The sequence below is a fragment of the Spinacia oleracea genome, chromosome 2, assembly GCF_020520425.1.
Source record: "Spinacia oleracea cultivar Varoflay chromosome 2, BTI_SOV_V1, whole genome shotgun sequence".
Classification (NCBI taxonomy): Eukaryota; Viridiplantae; Streptophyta; class Magnoliopsida; order Caryophyllales; family Amaranthaceae; genus Spinacia; species Spinacia oleracea.
The window spans coordinates 40,979,215-40,998,847 of NC_079488.1; the positions used below are offsets into that span (position 1 = coordinate 40,979,215).

At 38.2% G+C, this 19,633-nt stretch overlaps 2 protein-coding genes across 2 annotated transcripts; both read left to right on the forward strand.

Annotated features, from left to right (window-relative positions):
* Positions 1-8,313: 8,313 nt before the first annotated feature.
* LOC110795898 (zinc finger protein CONSTANS-LIKE 3) lies at positions 8,314-9,982 on the forward strand. Its single transcript, XM_022000938.2, has 2 exons — positions 8,314-9,236; positions 9,342-9,982. Exons 1-2 carry the CDS (start codon positions 8,412-8,414, stop codon positions 9,675-9,677), a joined length of 1,161 nt encoding a protein of 386 aa, XP_021856630.1. The 5' UTR covers positions 8,314-8,411; the 3' UTR covers positions 9,678-9,982.
* Positions 9,983-10,429: 447 nt separating this feature from the next.
* LOC130467371 (uncharacterized) lies at positions 10,430-18,176 on the forward strand. The gene is made up of 5 exons (XM_056835872.1): positions 10,430-10,446; positions 10,538-10,682; positions 10,768-10,819; positions 17,473-17,573; positions 17,778-18,176. Exons 1-5 carry the CDS (start codon positions 10,430-10,432, stop codon positions 18,174-18,176), a joined length of 714 nt encoding a protein of 237 aa, XP_056691850.1.
* Positions 18,177-19,633: the final 1,457 nt, after the last annotated feature.

Consider the following 19,633-nt stretch of genomic DNA (forward strand, 5'->3'; position numbering starts at 1 on the left):
GAGTCAATATGCTTGATTAAAACAAACAACTCTTTGACAATAAAAACTTTACTAGGTTCAAATCAACCCCTTGATTTGAGTTCCACTAATCTTTGGCATTGTTACTTAGACCATATCAACAAGTTAACATTCATAAGCTCTATTTTAATGGACTTTTTGAAAGTTGATTGATTTCTAGATCAATTCAAGACAAGCTAGTCTTACTTGTTGAAAGTAACAAAAGATCTGAACTATTGTTAGAACGCCTAAACAATAGAATTCAAAGCTAAAGAAAGATATTTTATGACTTTATTATTTCACCTAGATTTGAGTGAATGTTGGTTCATTTACTCGAAGTGATATAAGTTTGAATCTGTTTGGCTAGTTCATAGATTCAGAAGTATAAAATCCACTTGGCAAGGAATCATAAAGATCTAGGATAGATCATGTTAATGATTACTTAAGACCAAAATGATCATCAATGATTGTGTGTAGTAAAATTCACAATCTAGCTCCATAAGATATGGCATATCTAAATTGGAATGATCGAAGTCGATTAGTACTTGATTCGATCAATGATGGATCATAAAGGCTTTTCCTATAATTTCTAAAAACAAAATGCTCAACTACCACCAAACTAAAGCAAAATTCGTCAAAGCTATTGAAAAGTAATTTCATAATATCTTTTCATCATATATCTAGAGAGTTCCTAAACTCAGTGGGAGCTTAGTGTTTGTTATTCAACAAACTAAGGCCCAAGTATAGATATACGTTTCATTGTGATTTATTCAAATGAGACACAAGGGTATTGTTTCTACCACGAATTTTTGAGAACATAATGTTTGTTTGCTCGAAATAATGTCCTTTTGGAGATTCGTTTCCAAAATGACAAGTGGGAGAAAATAGACCTCGAAAGTCTTCGAGGCGAACAACAAACATAAACGGACATTCCGGAGGCTTTTCGAAGTTCTTCAGAAAATCCGAACACGTATTATTTAAGGACTTTAGAAGTGGCTTTAAAGAATAGAAATCTCTTAGAAGACTTCTCACGTGCTTCAAGGAGAACAGAATATTCAAAGGACTTTCAAGTGGCTATTAATATTCTATTTTTTTGATGTTCTATACCCAAGTAGGCATAGAGTTCAAGTCACTTAAACTATGAGATTCTTCTATTAGATAGTGAAGAAACCTACAACTTGCAGTCAAACTATTATCATGTAGATTAATGAGTTTATGACCTGTAAGAAAGCTATGTCGAAACCCAGATTCCCTAAAATGGTTAGAGGCCATATATAGACTCAAATGTTTTAAATGGTTAGAGGCCATAAAACATACTCAATGTTTAGATAACAAAATTGAAATTTTGTTGATTTGCAAGAATAGTTTCACACTTATTGGTTGCAAGTTTGTTTTAAGGATAAGAACCATCAAACATGGAATTGTGTTCACAACACAAAGCTAGATTAGTTGCTAAAGGTTACAAGCAAATTCACGGTGTGGATTGTGTTGAAACCTCATGCATAATCGTAATGCTTAAGTCTATAAAGCAAGCAATGATTGCATATTGGTACATATGACAATTGGATGACAAAACATATTCCTCAATCAAACGTTGGAAGAAACTATGTACATGGCATGTCATAGGATTTGTGGATCCAAATAAATGCTTGAAAAGGAAAGCTAGCTTATAAAATCTAAGTACAGATTTAAGCAAGCAATTGGGAATTAGAAATGTATTTTAGTGAAGCTAATAGGTATTTTAGTTTCATAAAATGTACATGATTCTTATAGATATATAAGAAGTTTAATGGGAGTACATAAAACTTAATTGGTCCTATGTGTATCACACACATATCTCTCTATTGTGAAATAACATTCAAATGCTAATGACTTAGATTTGAAATTATTCATCAATGATGGACCATGGCGAAACTTAGTACATACTGGGTATTAAGATCTGGTTTCAAAGATCTTATAATATTGTTCTGGATTAAGTAATGGCATTTACTAAATCAAACACGAAAGACTCCATTGGAGATATTCGACCCATATGAATAAATCTAAGTAAAAGATGTTTGAACTATGTATAAGCATTTACTAATTTAAACATCAGAGGATCTAAGTGAGATTCTTAACCTATATTATATGTCAAAGAATTTAGCTGGATTTAGTATCTACTGAAACTAGGTGAGCTAAAGTTACACGAATAGAATTCAATTGGGAATTATTCTGCAAAAGAATTTATCATGTATGATATAATATGAGGATCGCCAAAAACGTATCGTATGACTTTAGGCATGACGAACATATACCAATCTCTATTGATCTAAGTGAAGATCAACTAGAATGAGATCAAGAGAAACTTATGGTACTTGAAAAGGTACATAGGAACAGTTCTTGACTCAGAGAAAAAAAAAGGATATGCTAAATATTGATGCTACACGCATAAACACTGGCAAAGGATCAAGCAAGTTCCTTTAGAGTCAACCATTGACAAGGACGAGCTAAAGAGCATCGTGTTTCAAAATGGCAACATGGATTGGAGACCATGAGTTGTTGCGTGGGAAATTAAAATAATAATTTCTATGTTCTAAGATATAGTTGGAAAGTCTTCCACATATATGTGAACTGCTTGGATAAGTAAATCCAAACAAAGCATCACTAGCAACCTAAACAGTTGAAGTAAAAGTACTTATTGCCTAAGAAGCAATAAAACAGGCCAGGTTGTTTATGTTAAAGAGTTCTTCATTGAACTTGGGTAGATCACATGTCTGTTGACTTAATGGTTCTTCATTGCAAAATGCGTAGAACCACTAATGAAGTAAGAAAGACTAGATCACATAATAAACAAACTCAAAAGATCTTATCATCATATCTCGAAGAACATTCGATGAAAAGGATATTAAGATTGGCAAAGCATGATAACTAAACCTATGCATCAAGTGAGAAGCAACACTCACATTGTAGCACTAGAAATCAAGCATAGCTTTGAATTCCATGAACTGTTTTAAAGATGGGTTTGAGGCCCATGGTTGTAAAACATTAGGGTTGAACATTTATCATATATGAAATGTATTTTCATATTCCATTTAATCTTGGTTTAGTATTAAATGATGAGTCCCTTCAAATTTGACGATATATTCAAGATAGACTGTCAGGATCAGTCCTGTGACTAAGAAATGTATATCAAGTGAACTTGAATGTCAAAAGTTGAAAATGGTCCCTGGTCGAAGTTTTCTATAAAGATGGACGCATAGAAAACGTTAGACGACTAAAATGCAAGATGACTAGTAGTTCTGTTTCTTGAACTATGTGGACATGGCAATGTCGTAATCATTTGCATAGATACTTACTTTGGGAAGACTAGTATCGGACAGACCTATGAAACTTTACTGTAAGAGATGAAAATCTGTCATAAGTAAATTTCATTAAAATTATTAGACACTAAATCCTCAATACCTGAGTGATTTGAGATTACTTGTTTGAGAACTGGTTGCTTTGACGTTGACCAACCGTCGCACCGTAAAAGGAGGCTATAAAGGCAACGCTCAGGTAATCACCTATCAAACGAAGTCTAATCTCAAGATCACAAGATTGGGATTGTCCTCCCATAAATCGGGATGAGATGCTTAAAAGTTGTACAAGGCCACTCGGAGAGCTAGAACCTGTAAAATGCATGGCCGTGCTCGGATGAATCATAGGCTATGATTATCTGTTTATTTGATCAGTTGAACTCTGAAACCGAGAAACACCTCTGGACATAATAAGGATGACAACTCTTACCTTATGTTCAAGAGCAAGCATCGAGCGACAAAGGAATTAGGTAATGCACACTAGTCCCTAAGGACAAGTGGCCGGGAGACTGAAGGAAATAATGCCCTTGGTCCAAGTATGCATATAATATTAAGTCTAATAAATGCGGTTCAGTATTAATTAACAAGTTAATAATTCAGTGAGATCAAGTGAGCTGAATGCCTAGCTAGAGGCCGCTTCAGTTCAAGTGGAATTAATGATATTAATCCACAGCTTACTCTTGACTGAACCCGTAGGGTCACACAAATAGTACGTAAACGGATCAAGTATTTAATGGCATTAAATACTCCATCTATGGATATTCGGAATCGACGGATCTTGGTTTCAGTGGGAGCTGAGATCGTCATAAGCAAGAAATGAATACTCCGGAAACGATGATATTGCCGGAAACGGAAATATGGATCGTATCGGAAATATAAATATTATCCAAGTCGTAGATGTTGCCGGAAACGGAAACATGGTACGTATCGGAAAATATTATTGGAAATGGAAATATTACCGGAATCGGAAATATTTCCGGAAACGGAAATATTGTCAGAATCGGAAATATTATCGGAATCGGAAAATAATTCCGGAAACGGAAATATTAAATATTTGTTCGAAACGGAAATTAATTCCGGAATCGGGAATATTAAATATTCTTCGTATCGGATAAGAATTCCGGGACCGGGAATTTAATCGAAAGCGCATCGTACGAATTAGCATCGGACGAGGCTTGCTAGACAAAGGCCCAGCACGATGCCAAGCTCGCGCCCAGCAAGCCGAGCGCCCAACATGGAGCTGCCACAGCCTCGCCAGGCCCAGCGCAAGGCCAGGCCCAGCAAGGCCTTGGCGCGGCGCACGCTAAGCGTGCTGTTGGGCTGCGAGCAGCGACTACTTGTGTGGGCCGCAAGGCCTGCGCGGGTGGTGCGATGCTCGTGGCTATACGATGCTCATGTTCGTAACGAATCCTGATCCTATCGGAATTCGTGTATTGATTAAATCCTAATCCTAATAGATTAAGTTTATTATTTAGAGTTCAAGTTGGATTCTAATTAATAAATCCAAATCCTAGTAGGATTATAATTCCTTTTCCATACCTCTATAAATAGGTGCCTAGGGTCATAATTTATAGATACAATTGAAGTATTCAAAGGTAAGATTTTCAAGAAAAATCAGCCACTCTCTTGCCCCTATTTAGCCGAAATCTATACTACCTTAAGGGCGATTCTAGTTGGTCAAGCTTAAGGCGGATCCGGACGTGCTGTGGACTATCAACGGAGGGACGACACTTGGAGTCCTAAAGACTTGTTCTTCTTCGGTTCGGGCGCAGCTAGGGAGGGCACGCAACAAAGTGTATGCATCTAAACTATGCTAAATGATTATGTGTAAATAATATGTTTTCCTAGCTTTATAGTTTTTCCGCATGATTTATGTTTTTTCATATGAATCATAACCTTACATCTTAGTACTTTTTTATCTCAAATGAGCTCTTCGGAGCGATTTTTAGTACTAATGTGCTCCTTGTAGTGTGTTTGTAGTTTCAGGTTCATCATTGTGGGAATTATAATATCTTTGTGCACTTCCTACTCATTTGAATGAATACAAGAGATTATGTACTTTCGATAGCACAGACATTGAGTTGAAAGAGTTTTCAAGTAAAGCGAATAGTGAAAGAAGTAGAAAACCGACACTCGTCTACTCTTTTTATCATAACTCAAGTTTTACAACTCAAAATGAAGTGAATTCAATTAAGTTGGATTCTAGACTTAAATAGTTTTCCAACGAGTGGTCGCTTGCCTAATTCTGACGAATAACGAAGGAGATATGGCGTTTTGAAGATAGAGGATCGTGCAGATTGTACGCGCGCCTGATCGGGCGCATGGCTGCCCGATCAACCTGTTTACGAGAAGGATGCCCAATCGGGCGAGAGCCTGCCCGATCAGGCGATGACAACCAGGGGCTCGTTTTTACTTAGTTATTTCCGATTTTTCGTTTTGTTTTGGGCAACACTATAAATATAACCCTTAGTTATTTGTTTCAAATACCTTATTTCCTTAGTTTTAAACACTTAGTTTATTTCCATTACTTAGTTTTATTCTCTCAATTGTTCAAACACTTAGTTTTATTTTCAATTAAAAATTCAAGCTTTCATTATTCGTTTTTCGTTCCCTTAGGTATTATTTCTTACTTTGCTTTATTTATTCGTTCTAATTATGTTTCCAATTAATATTTTTACTTTAGTTATTTCAATTATGTGTGAGTAGTTCCATTCTAGGGTTTTAGGAATCCATGAACCAATATGAAAGGATGATTAATTATTGTTGATTGTTGGTATTAGCTGTTAATTCCTATTGATTGCTTCCATTTACTTTGCGATTAGATTTGCGTAGGTCTGATTGTATTAGTCTAGCAATATCAAGTTAAGATTCCAGAGATGAAATTTGATGTTTAGGCTTGTTTCAATAGGTAGAATTGGGATTAATACGTAGCGAGAGCCCGTTAATTCTAAGTCTATGATTGGTATCAATTCGAGAGAGCATGCTAGTCTAATTAACTGCTTTATTGATTATTGTTGATCGTTTATCATCCTGGATTGTTGTTCATTGGTGAACCTATGCCCTAGACCTTTTAATTCTGATTTATTCCTATTTTATTATCGTAGTAGTTTTAATTTACAAACCAACCCATATTCTTGTTTTCCAGTAGTCTAGATCTTATACTTAGTAGTAGAAAGAACATTGTTTCACTGTGAATTCGATCCTGACTTCCCTTGCTATTTAGCTAGTGATTTTAGGTTTATCTTTGATTAGGTGATACGACTTTAACCTGTCAGACTGGTTGCAATTGCGCCATCATCAACGTCTTCCTCGTCACTCTCGGCACCAAGGGGGCATACTCCTCGGGGAATGCAGTGGTGAACTGGGAAATGTCTTCCTTTGGAGTCCAAACCATCCTGCTTTCCATCCAAAAGAAAAAAATCCTTCATCAAACTCATGCTGAACATCGAAGTCGACATTCTCTGTTTGTTCACCATCACCTGGTACCGTCTCAATGTTGGTGTTGGGACTTGTGGCAGCTGTGCCTACCTCAACATCATCATCGTCATCCTCGGCACCAGGGGGACATACTCATCAGGGAATGCTCGACGAAAGTCGTTGATATCAGCTTGGAGGGTCCAACCATTTTGCTTCCCATCCAAGAATTCCTTCATCAAATCGGACCTGGTCTTCCACATGTAATAACCGGCACACTCCCTATTTGACAGTATCGTCCTTGTCCGACGACGCCTTCAACTCGACATTTTCAGCAGACAACACCTCCATGTCGTCAGTCAGAGTTACAACATCAACCGACGACTTCATCTCGTCAATCTCTAGCGGGAGGACCTGTCGGCCCCTACAAAAACGCCAACTATGGACGACTCAGTCTCGTCAACCCATATCTTCTACTAATTTATTTTTATACTAACGCTAATCGTTTACCTGTTAATGTTGTCATTTTCTCAGGATCAGTTGACATTCTTGTTATCATCATTACATCTTGTCGGTTGTTAAGAAGTCGGGAAGTTATTTTCCTTCCTTTTTGAAGATTAAACTCATTCTCTCCTTTGAGGTTCTCGGAAGAATTCGAAAATGGGTTTGGGTACAATTGTTTTGGCGGAAAAATACCCTCCTCGGGACGTGGCAAGATGGACCATTCAAAGGGTCGTATGGCAGCCATCAAAACAACATTGAAAGCAAATCGGAAATCAAGGGAAGGTTACATTCATTAAATGTAAAGCTGAAATCAAGGGAAGGTTACAACCATTGAAGGATATGGGGGTTACATACTTTAACTCCTTGGTTTAATGACGGATTTTATGATTCAAATCAATGACTCGTGTATAAATAGAAGTGGTAGACTCATTTTATGTATTCCATTCACACTTCATAATAATATACTACCCCTCTCCTCCTTTCCGTAAGAGTTTTCCACCTTTGTTCCCATCATCTTTATATTATCTTGCTCATTCGGATTGTTAACACCCCTCCCTCCGACGAATTCAACCCTAGGTAAAATTTGTCCAAAACAATATCTACCCAATTCCACTTGCTTTATTATTTTATTTCATTCAATTTTTTTCTTAATATATGTGTCTGACCAAGTATATCCCTTAAATAAATACAGACAGAATATTTAAAAACGGACGGAGTAGTATGCAAATCCATCACTAATCCAATTCTTACAGTAACTTCCTAATTCACCCTCCCATTTCACCTCTATTTCCAAGCTTTTGGTGGGGCTTATGTCGGCACAGCCCCATGAAACCATAGATAGCTACAAGCCTACCCTACAAACAAATCAACAATCCTCCCTCCCAGTTTAAACAAAACCAAACTCTTATTTTTTATTTTTATAAATAAATTAAACAAAACCCAAGAAATTGATTTTCCATTTTCCCCAAATCCTTTTACTTGGTCGTTATTCATCCACGTGTCCTCATTGACCTCGTCATCACCTTCCTCCCATTACTTCGGTAATTGTACTCTAAACTCCCTTAAAACTCCTTCAAATCAAACTTCACTTCCAACGCCTCCTCCCCCATTTTGGTTCCTCCTCCTCTCTCTATCTTCTTTCTCTCTCTAAAACCACCGGTAATGGCGGCCACCGCTGTAGAAGACAACAACAACACAAACATTAAGGGGTTGTTATCAGGGTGGGGATTCACGCCTAGACTGTGTGACACTTGCCGTGTCGCCACTTCTTTACTTTATTGCAAAACTGATTCATCCTTCTTATGCGGCCCGTGTGACGCCAAGATCCATCCACCCACCCGCTACCCCCGCCATGAACGGGTGTGGGTATGCGAGGTTTGCGAACAAGCACCTGCCGTCGTCACCTGTAAAGCAGACGCTGCCGCCCTTTGCACTGCCTGCGACCAAGACATTCACTCGGCCAACACTGTATCCAGCCGTCACGAGCGTTTCCCTGTTATCCCTTTCCTCGACTCCCCTATTGACGCTGCCACTGCTCGCTCCGTCATAGATAACGCCGCCCCTTACCTCGTTCCCGACAACCTCGACGCCGTCCCTTCCCTTGATAATCTAATCAACGACGAAGCTGATGCTTGGTTGATACCTAATCCGAACAACTCTTTTCTGTATAATGACTCGGATATCCTTAATTATAGCTACAATTGTACAAATTCAGCAACTGCTCCCCAATTTCAGCAACAAGACATAAAACCGTCGATTGTGGTTGTTGACGAAAACCGGAGTTACGCATTTACGGATAGTGTTGTACCTACACAGTCGCAGGGAAACACCAATCATTTCTCCACCTTTAGTAATAATAGTGCCACTGCCGATAGCTTGTTCGACAGCTCTTTCAACATCGATTTCACTCAACCAAACAAACAGCAAAAGAAAAACCACCACAACTTCAACCACACTCAGTTGTTCTCCCCTTCGTTAAACTACTCGGTAATTCATCTTTTTAAATACATCTATTTTTAATTATTTCAGCGGAAATTGGTGATAATTGATTATGAACTTAAATTTGATTTTGATTTTTAAATTTCATTTCAGGTTTCTTCGTCGGACATTGGAGTAGTCCCCGACGGAAACACCAGTTCAATTACGTCGGAAGTTTCTTATAATTTCACGAAATCAACGGCGGCCGTCGACGGTGGTTCTTCAGGCGGAGCTCCGGTCATGGATAGAGAAGCGAGAGTGTTGAGATACAGAGAGAAGAGGAAGAACAGGAAGTTTGAGAAGACGATCCGGTACGCCTCTAGAAAGGCGTACGCCGAAACGCGGCCGAGAGTGAAAGGTCGTTTCGCGAAACGTACTGATTCAAACGGAACATCGGAAATTGATTTCGCCGTCGATACTGGTGGATACGGCGTCGTTCCAGCCTTTTGATTTTCTAATTTTTTTTAAATTAAGTTTAAAACATGTTAATTCCTCATTTAGAAAGCAAGAAAGAAAGTTCTCGAGCTTTCTAATCTTCTTTGTAACAATATTTTCTTTAATGTGATTTTAGTTTAATTTAATTATGTAGTTGAATCAACGGTGGATATCCATCACTATATTTTAGCCGTTGATTGAAGGGGAGCAGAAAATAAATTAATTTTGTAATGTAAAGTTGGCCTTCCGTTTTTTTAGAGGGTCAATAAAGGAATTTCATGTATATTAGTTAAATAAATTAAAAATTGGAGTTTCATTTCTTGGCTGTATTTAATTGGTGAGGGGAGGTGGATCTATTGCTGGATTCTGATTGGGTAAACTTGCTTTTCTGACAGATGTTATTTTCATATATTGTCTTTATTTATAATTGGAGTAGTCATGACGCAAAGGCTTTGCTTACCCTGAGGGTAAGTGGTCCCTTGGTACCCTTGCCTTGTATTGGACAATTCCACGTCACCCATGACACGTCATCCCCAAAATTTGAATCGAAATTTCAGTTTGATTTTGAATTCAAAATTCAAAATTAATATTATTTTCTATTTTTATTTTTTTTGTCGATGATTCCTATGCCAGATCTAATCTTCCCGAAATTGCGTATGCATGAAATTCAACATGTTGCTCTACATAACTAATTTTTTCGATTCCATCTGTATATGAATTCGTAAAAAATAAAAACAGGAAAACACTTTAGATGGTAATTTCACTGGATGGATGTCGGAATTTTGTTGGTCGTTTAATACCTGGATATGTTCATATGAACAATCAATTAATACCTGAATATGTTCATATGAACAATTGCGATATATATTATGTAGAAAGTTGGTTGCAGAAGAAGAAATCGGAGAAGATGAAGGCGGAGATTCACAATCAATTAATACCTTAATATGTTCATATGAACAATTGCGATTTATATTTTGTAAAAAGTTGGTTGCACAAGATGAAATCGGAGAAGATGAAGGCGTAGATTCCAATGTTTAGACATTTTGGTATAAAAAAGACTCATATGAACAATTGCGATTTATATTTTGTAAAAAGTTGGTTGCAGAAGATGAAATCGGAGAAGATGAAGGCGGAGATTCCAATGTTTAGACATTTTGGTATAAAAAAGAAAAAAATGATTGGGGGGTTGAGGATAATATTGTTTGCGTAGAGTCGAACCCAAGACCTCGGCGTAACCAAGTGAAAGAGCAATGTTAGAGTAGTAACCATTGTGACAGTGAGGCAAAACCATTGGCTATTGTCATTAAAAATTGTAATTAAAGGGTCCCCGTATTAATTTACTTGAAATTGTTAGATTCCTTTTAGTTTGTTTCTCAATATTGAATTGAAACAATTATATTGTATAGAAAGCTGTTTAAAAAAAAAAACCAAACGATTATTTAAAACAAATAATTGTATACATTTCTCAGTACTTTTAAATTTTTTCGTTTAATAATGGTTTTAACTTTTGTAAAAAAAATTAAAAAAAATCAGTCCAAACAAAGAACACATGAATACTTGAAAATATATTAAATAAATCAAGAAGTGATGAAAATGCATTAGTCATATTTAGTTATGATATCATAATTGTGTACACAACTTCGACATGATAATACCGTACACAAATTCAAAAACTTTAGGCCATACAAAAGTTGTTAATCTAAACCCTTTTGAAATACTAATTAGTACCGATTTGACTACTTAAGTTAAATCATCTTAATCTTTATGATCAACAAAATGTTACTTGATCGGACTATAACCATAGTTGCATCTCGACTTGAACTAGTATATTAGGTTACCTAATGACTCGATACACAATGTTAGATCGAAATTACGAGTCAACTCTACATATTCAACCAAGAATAACTTGATCGGACTATAACCATAGTTGCGTCTCGACTTGAACTAGTATATTAGGTGACCTCGATACACAATGTTAGATCTAAATTACGAGTCAACTCTACCTAGTCAACCAAGAATAACTTGATCGGACTATAACCATAGTTGCGTCTCGACTTGAACTAGTATATTAGGTTACCTAATGACTCGATACACAATGTTAGATCGGAATTACGATTCAACTCTACATAGTCAACCAAGAGTAACTTGATCGGACTATAACCATAGTTGCGTCTCGACTTGAACTAGTATATTAGGTCACCTAATGACTCGATGCACAATGTTAGATCGGAATTACGAGTCAACTCTACCTAGTCAACCAAGATTAACTTGATCTGACTATAACCATAGCTGCGTCTCGACTTGAACTAGTATATTAGGTTACCTAATGACTCGATACACAATATTGTCATAACTCTACCTAACCCAAAACTAGTTTATAAGATTATATAATGCCTCGATACACAATATTAGATCGGAATTACGAGTCAACTCTACCTAGTCAACCACGAACAACTTGATCGGTCTTAAATGAACTTAGTGCTTATTATATCAGGTTTGGACATACAATCAATAGATATTATGTTTTATTTAAATACGTATCATATATACAATAAAAAGTTTATCTTTAAAAGAAATAGCAGTAATGTGGTATTTAAAGTTAAATTAAATAATAAAAAAGGAAATGGTTAATTTAATTTAATTTAATTGAAACCGCTTTTTGTGATATTCATACGAAAACCGTTTAGGGTTTAATTCAATTCCGCTAAATATTGAAATATAATACAAAACATTTTTACTATACAACAACTACACAAAGTATAAACAACAAAATTAAAATAGTATAATAGTGTAATGTTTAAAAATATTGGAACACAATACAACTAATACATCATCTTAATACTAGATAACTATAACCAGTGGCGGAGCCAACATTTTTCCAATGGTGTGTCACCAACATCTTCAAAGTTCAAACCCTATACCACTCTATTAGTAACCCATGATTTTTTTTAAAAAAACAATCATAAAAAAATTCATATAAAAATTATGTTGTTGTGAAAAAAAATCATAAAGTTATTACTCTGTAATAGTTATTTTAACAGTCTTTTAAGCCTTCAGAATATTTGTACAAAAATTTACGGAGTACTAAAATAAATCATAAGATATGCTCCCTCCGTCCCTTAACGTTCTACACACTATTCATAGGTCAAAATAAAAATAAAACTGATTGCATTGAAATTTTATGTAAATAAACATTATCATTTGAGATCTTGTTAATTAGATTCACGATGTGAGTTTTCAAATTACAATAATTTTTTCTATCGGAGTATATAATTTTAGTATCAAAGGTAAAAAAAAATGTATTTGGAGACTGCGTAAATAAAGTAGAAGAAACGATGAAAGTATATATTTAGACATATTAGTCACATAATAATACGATTTAACATATGTTCAAATACACCAAGTACGAGTACTAAGTAAATAATATCACTTGCTAATTCTTTTACCTCCTTACAACTCTACTAGGCCACAAGTCAATTAATTGAAAAGTTAAAAAATTAAAAAAGAATATGCATTCACACATGACACATATCTTAAACTAAAAATAAAATATTAAATTTCCCACCCAGACCCACGTGGTCCATCTCATTAGTAAAGTGACAAGGAGCAATTTATAAAAGTAAACAAAAAAAACCAGACTTGTTCTTCCTCCCTGTTCCTTTCCATTCCTCCAAGCTTTCCATTACTCCAAGCTTCCATGGAGGACAAAACCATACCTGATGTTTATTCCTCCAAAATCAAAGAGAATACGAAGATATCTATCAATTCGGTGAGACGCAACTCCTTATTTCGCATTCAAAGTTGAATCGGTTAATTGCGCAACTTTTAATTTGATTTTCCCCCCAAAATAATGGTGGTCACTTGACCCACCATGGCTCCGCCACTGACTATAACAAATCATCATAACAATAAAGAGATCACAAACAGCTTAGGTTCCTCTGCCCGACAGATCTCTAATGTCAAGAACAAAATACGATTCAACAAACTCATGTAATTTAATGCATTTAGTAAAAAATAACAAATGAAATTAGCAACAGTAACAATTGATTTTCCTATGAACATATATAGTGGGAAAGGTAATAAACCCTTTGGTTTTTTGAATGCCCTAACTTTTTTTTTTTTTTTTTTTAATATTTGGTGTGTTAGGCGGGATATATTTTTAGGGAATAATGGCGGTTTTTCTCCCGCTCACCTTACCCTTAAAGGCGCAAATCACCAAATAATTTCCCACCCATTTGTGCTGCTTTTCCCCCTCATTCTGAATTTTTTTTGGCTTATGTGGACCACTAATTTAGCAGGGTACCGGAACCCCACATACCCCCAAGGTAACTGTATCATCTCCCTAGTCATGATGATAATATAATTATATAGTTTGCCTTTTCTGTTTATTAATTTCGTCTAAAAGGTGGATATGAGATAAGGTTAATTGACCTTCCGGTTACTGAAAGCATCATTCAATCAAACTTCATCTTGTAGTCTTGTGGGTGTCAAATTGGATCAACGAATCGGGTTTAGGTCGAATTCGTCGAATTCGGATTAAAACGGATCGGATTTGGGTCAGATTTATTTAGCTAAAAGATCGGATTTAAAACTTAATGGGTCGGGTCGGATTTTTTGTACACTGGTTCTTATCGGGTCGAATTTATATCGGATTGGATTAATCGGGTAGCAGACTAAAAAGGGTCGGACTGAAAAAGAGACGGGGTACATCGGTTTCAGGTTTATATCAGTTCGAGTTACTATTGGATCGGGTTAATCAATAGTTAGTTGGAATCGGGTCTGGTTCATTCGGTTCCAAATTATATAATTATAATATCGATGAATTAATTAGGAGACGAAAACGATAACTAACTTTTGAAAGTATTAAGAATTTAAGATCAGTAATATAAGTTATTGAATATATTGTATATAACTTAGTTTAATAGCACGTAATCGATAACGATGAACTAATAAATACTCCCTCCGTATTTATTTAATAGATACACTTGGCCGGCCACGGGTATTAAGGAAAAAAATTGAATGAAATAAAGTAATAAAACAAGTGGGGTTGAATAGATATTTTAATAAGAAAAACAAGTGGGGACCATGTAATTTTAGGGAGTGGGAGGTGGGGATGGGGTATAGATATATTATTTAATTAGATGGTGGGGTTGATAAGTTACTAAAAATGGCAAGTGTATCTCTTAAATAAATACGGCCGGAAAAAGCAAGTGTATCTCTTAAATAAATACAGAGTGAGTAACAACTAAACAAAGTTTATTATGTCGTATCAACGAAGCATTTATTAATGAACTAATACTAATAAAATAATAGTGAGCGAGTATAATTTGTAACGAATTAAAAAGTATAACGTTTCTTTAACAAACGAATATTCCCTCTGTCCCAGAATACTCGTTACACTTTTCTTTTTCACCGGTCTCAGATTACTTGTTACAATTTTTTCCAACCCATTTTAGGAAAGTATTTATTATATTTTAATAGATATCCCTTTCTCACTTTGGCCCACCACACAAATATTTTAATTTGAACTCTCTTATCCTTCAATATAAAATATCATACATTCTCTTTCCTCTAATATTAAAATACCCCACTAACTTTCATCACATCTACTTTTTAATAAAATAGTAATTGGTAACCACACTACTACTTATCGAGTTACTGCATTAAAGTATTAAACTATGTGCCCATGAGAGGGTAACGACTATTCTGGGGCGAAGGGAGTAATAACTTATGAATAGAATTCGCAACGTTTGTGTATTTTACACTATTCACACATTCTATTTTGACTATTGTTGGTGATTTATGTTGTGGGAACTTTTACGGTGCTGATGTGGCACGCGCTCCTCGGAGGTATCAAGTATGACCTGGCATGAACTTCTGGCAACCTGCAAAACAAGAATATTCCCGTAGGAATATTCCCTCCGATGCTTAAGTAAGTATAAGCTAGAGAGATAAGTAGTTTGTAGAGAGAAGGCAGAGCAAAGATAAGTTTGTTGTGGTTGGGCAAGAATTCAATGCCCTTTTACCTAGGGATCTGCACTATTTATAGTGCTAGGGTTTCTCGGAAACTGGTCCTGCATGATTGAGTGTTTACGCAAGATTGGGAAAGGTGTCCTGCATTGGTTCTGGAGGCTTGTTTAGGCCCAATGTGGACCTCTTAATCGTTTGGGCCTGGGCCCTGTGAAGTTTGAAAAATGCCCGTAGGCAAGCTTTTGGGCTCTTTCTTCTGGGCTTTGATAGGGCAGTCAGGTGGCATTCTTTTAGGCCACATCATTTGCCCCTCAAGGAGGATGCCCCTTGTCACTGTGGGGTAGGCTGCTTGATCGGAAGGAACGCCACGTGTGAGGGCTTCTCAAAGCTTAGATTTTCCTTTAAAAGCTTCAATTCCTCTTTCATTTTTCTTTTGTTACTTCAGAGCGATTTTTTTTCTTTAGACAGAGAAAGTAAATTTCGTCCTGCCAAAGATCTGCTGGTGCGTGCGCTTGAGTGTTCTTGGATTTGCTGTCCAGTGTTCTTGAGGGTTTAGAGGATTTACCAAGACTTCTCATCAGTTTGATCATTTTCTGGTAAGTTTTCTATCAACACCTTGTTGTTTGTATGCTTGTGGGACCTTTCTTGTTTATTGTTTATAGTATTATGTGGAGGCGTCTTAGGGGTTATGGCACCTATCCCTTTCATTCTTTGCTAAAGTCAGACGTCCTGTCCCTTATGCAGGACGGTATGGCTCGAATTAGACAGACAGCTAACGTGCGTGCATGGGCTGCACCGCGAGAGGGGGACGATAGGGTTCCTTTTTCGAACCCGTCTCAAGGAAGTAGGAGTAGAGTCTATTCTTCCCATGATACAGGAGACGGGGCCATTAGAACAGCACATTCTCCTAGGAGAAGGAAGAATGTGGCTTCCCGTCCCCGCGTTCCACGCGAGGATTTTGAAGATGACTCCTCTAGCTCCTCAGACGAGGAATTTGCAAAAAATCTTCCTCCTATGGTCCGGGGGAAGGAAGACGTCAATCTGTTTCCGTCGGATATCTTTCCCAGCATGAAATGGCTGCGGTACCTGAGGGAGCAGGGTCGTGACTTTGAGCGTTTTCTGCTCTTGCCCCCAGGTTTTAGCCTTAGGAGCCCTCGACCTCATGACTCCGTGGACCAACTCTCCCAAGGAGAGGTAGCCGTTTATACTGCTGCCTTTAGGTTGGGCCTTAGATTTCCATTGCACCCCTTTGTGATGGACGTTTTAGAGGGGTATGACATTGGCCTTGCTCAATTGACGCCCAACTCATGGGCAAATGTTTTTAGATTTATTGCCAAGTGTGCTTTGAGCGGCGTTACCCCTTCCTTTCATGCTTTCCTTCGTCTCGTAGTTATTGCCCCTTCTTCTCGTTCTCCTCAGGGGTGGTTCACCCTTTACAGCCGTCGGGGATATAAGACGGTGGTGGGTAAGACCTCTAGTTGGGTTTGGTGGAGGAAGAAGTGGTCTGTTGTCCGAATGGAAGACCTCTCTCTTTCCAGACGTCTTTCTCGTTGGAACCGTCGGCCCCGTTATTTGTCTAGAGCTGACGCCTACCCTCGCCTCTCGTCCAGGGAGTGGGGACTAGTGAAGCCCTTGTTCCAAGCTGAGATGTATCGGCTGTCGTCAAAAAGCCATGCCTGGGTGCCTAATGCTTGGCTTCCCCATGTCGGCCAGTTTACCAATATAGTCTTTCTTTCGGCCGTTGGTCTTTGTTCTTATTTGAGTAGAGGTAGTTCCCCAATAGATTTTCAGACATTTTTCTTCCATCTCTTTTTTTTATTACTAACCCTTGGCTTTGTAGGTTCTGCCATGGATCGCTTATCCCCCGAAGACAAGGGTGTAGTGGAAGTACCCGCTTGGTTGTCCGATGTATATACTGAGGACATTCTCAAGGCCGTGGAGGTCAAGAAGAAGGACTCCTCCAAGAAGTCCAGTGAGGGTGCCTCTGGCGACGTCGCCAAGGTAATATATATATATATATATATATATATAATATATATATATATATATATATATATATATATATATATGTATATATATATTTTTTTTTTTTTGCCTCTGTTCATTTCTGGTCATGATTTGGTCGCTGATTTCTTTTTCTTTTAGGAACCCACCTTGCCGGCTACTAAGAAGCGTCCGGCATCTTCGACGGAGGCTCCTAAGCCCAAACGGCCTTTCTTTAAGAAGATGGGTCCGGCCGAAGCTGTCACCAAGCCGTCGGTACCAAAACCGTCTGCTCCCCCGGCTGAGGGGGAGGTTCCTCCTATTCAGACGCCCATCCCTCCTCCTGAGCAAAAGGAGGTTCCTTCCCAGGTGGACACCGAAACGGATGGTACTGCCGGAGCAGCTGCTGACGAGGCAGCAGTCGATCAGACTGCGGCGGCTGACGCCACCACCTTGTCCAGAGAGGACAAGGGTGAAGGCAAGGAGACTGAGGCTCCTTCTACTGATAATGCCTCTACTCCTCTGCAGCTTCACCAATTGGTTAGCGTCTCTGTACTTTAAATTTGTGATATCAGGTTGGGATTTGCACGATATTTATTAATCTTGGTGTTTGGTTCAGTTGAGATGTTCAAGCGGATGCGACGGGCCGAGGTGGCGAGCATCCCTCCTTCTGCCGGTTTTAGCTCAGAGGCGAAGGATAAAATCCTTGCCGATGTGTATGCGGCCATCCCTGAGGAGTACGTGAGGTCACTCCCCGGGATTGACTTGGGATTCTTTGGGTCCATTCAGTCTCTCGTCCTTGATGTGAGATACTTACCCCTGTATTTCCGTGGTTATGATTATCTGTGTACGCTATTTTTAATTCTATATTGTCTTTTGGCATCTTTTCATTCGTTGTGCTGAGAGTAGGAACTACCGCTTTGATATGCACAATGAGATGCTCAAGCACAAGGACCAGATCGAGAATCATGAGCAATATGCTGAGAAGACGGCCAGGTTGATCAACTTGGACGCGGATAAGAAGATTGCTCTGAAGACGGAAGAGCTGAAGAAGGCCGAGATGGACGCTGAGAAATATGAAGAGAAGCTGCTGGAACATGAGGGGCGGCTTACCGTGCTGAGAAAGGAGTACTCTTCCGTCTTAGAGCGGGTGACTGATTTCTCTTCCAAGGTGAACGTTCTAGAAGGTCAGCTCAAGGCCATGCAGGGGAAGATCGAGGCCGTGCGCAAGGAGGCTGCAAGCTCCTTTAAGTTGGGCGAGGAGTCCATCTTGGAGAGTGCCCAAAAGGCGTGGGATCAGTCTATGGACGGGAAGGATTTTTCTTGGTTCAAACGCCGTATCTCCCACCAGATAGCTGTTTCGACGGCTAGGCGCTTGGGCTTAGATCCTCCCGAGTTCGTTAGTGACGGGGAGGAAGACATAGAAGAAGACGAGGTGAACTCCCCTGAAGGCCAGGACGTCCAGGACGGGAGTTCCATTGCCCCTCATCCTTGAGCAGGTTTTCTTGTAGTTGGTTTAGATGACGCCGTGGGCGTTTGTAATAACTTTGGTGCCTTCGGGCATTTATTTGATTTGGTTTGTTTGCGCTTTGGGCGCTATGTATAAACAGTCTGTGCCGTTGTGCACTGTATTTTAATTCTATCAGTTCGGTACTGATTTCTTAAAAAAATTTCTTTGGGTCCAATTGTTGGACAGAAACCTCAGTGTTTTAGGTGATCAACCTAATTTGAGGCGCTAATCTAGGCCACTTCTCAGGCCGTCAAACGATTAGTCTTTTTAGACGGCATCCAAGGAGGAGGTCTTATGTCTGAATGTTTCGCGAGCCTATTTTGAGGCGCTAATCTAGGCCACTTCTCAGGCCGTTAAACGATTAGCCTTTTTAGACGCCATCCAATGAGGAGGTCTTAGGTCTGATTGTTTTGCTCTTTGTTTGAGTCTTTTTGGGCGCTTTTCAAAGAAAAGGCGTCATGCTGGATGTCCAAACCCTTCGTGTTTATTAGCACGGGGTACATCCAAA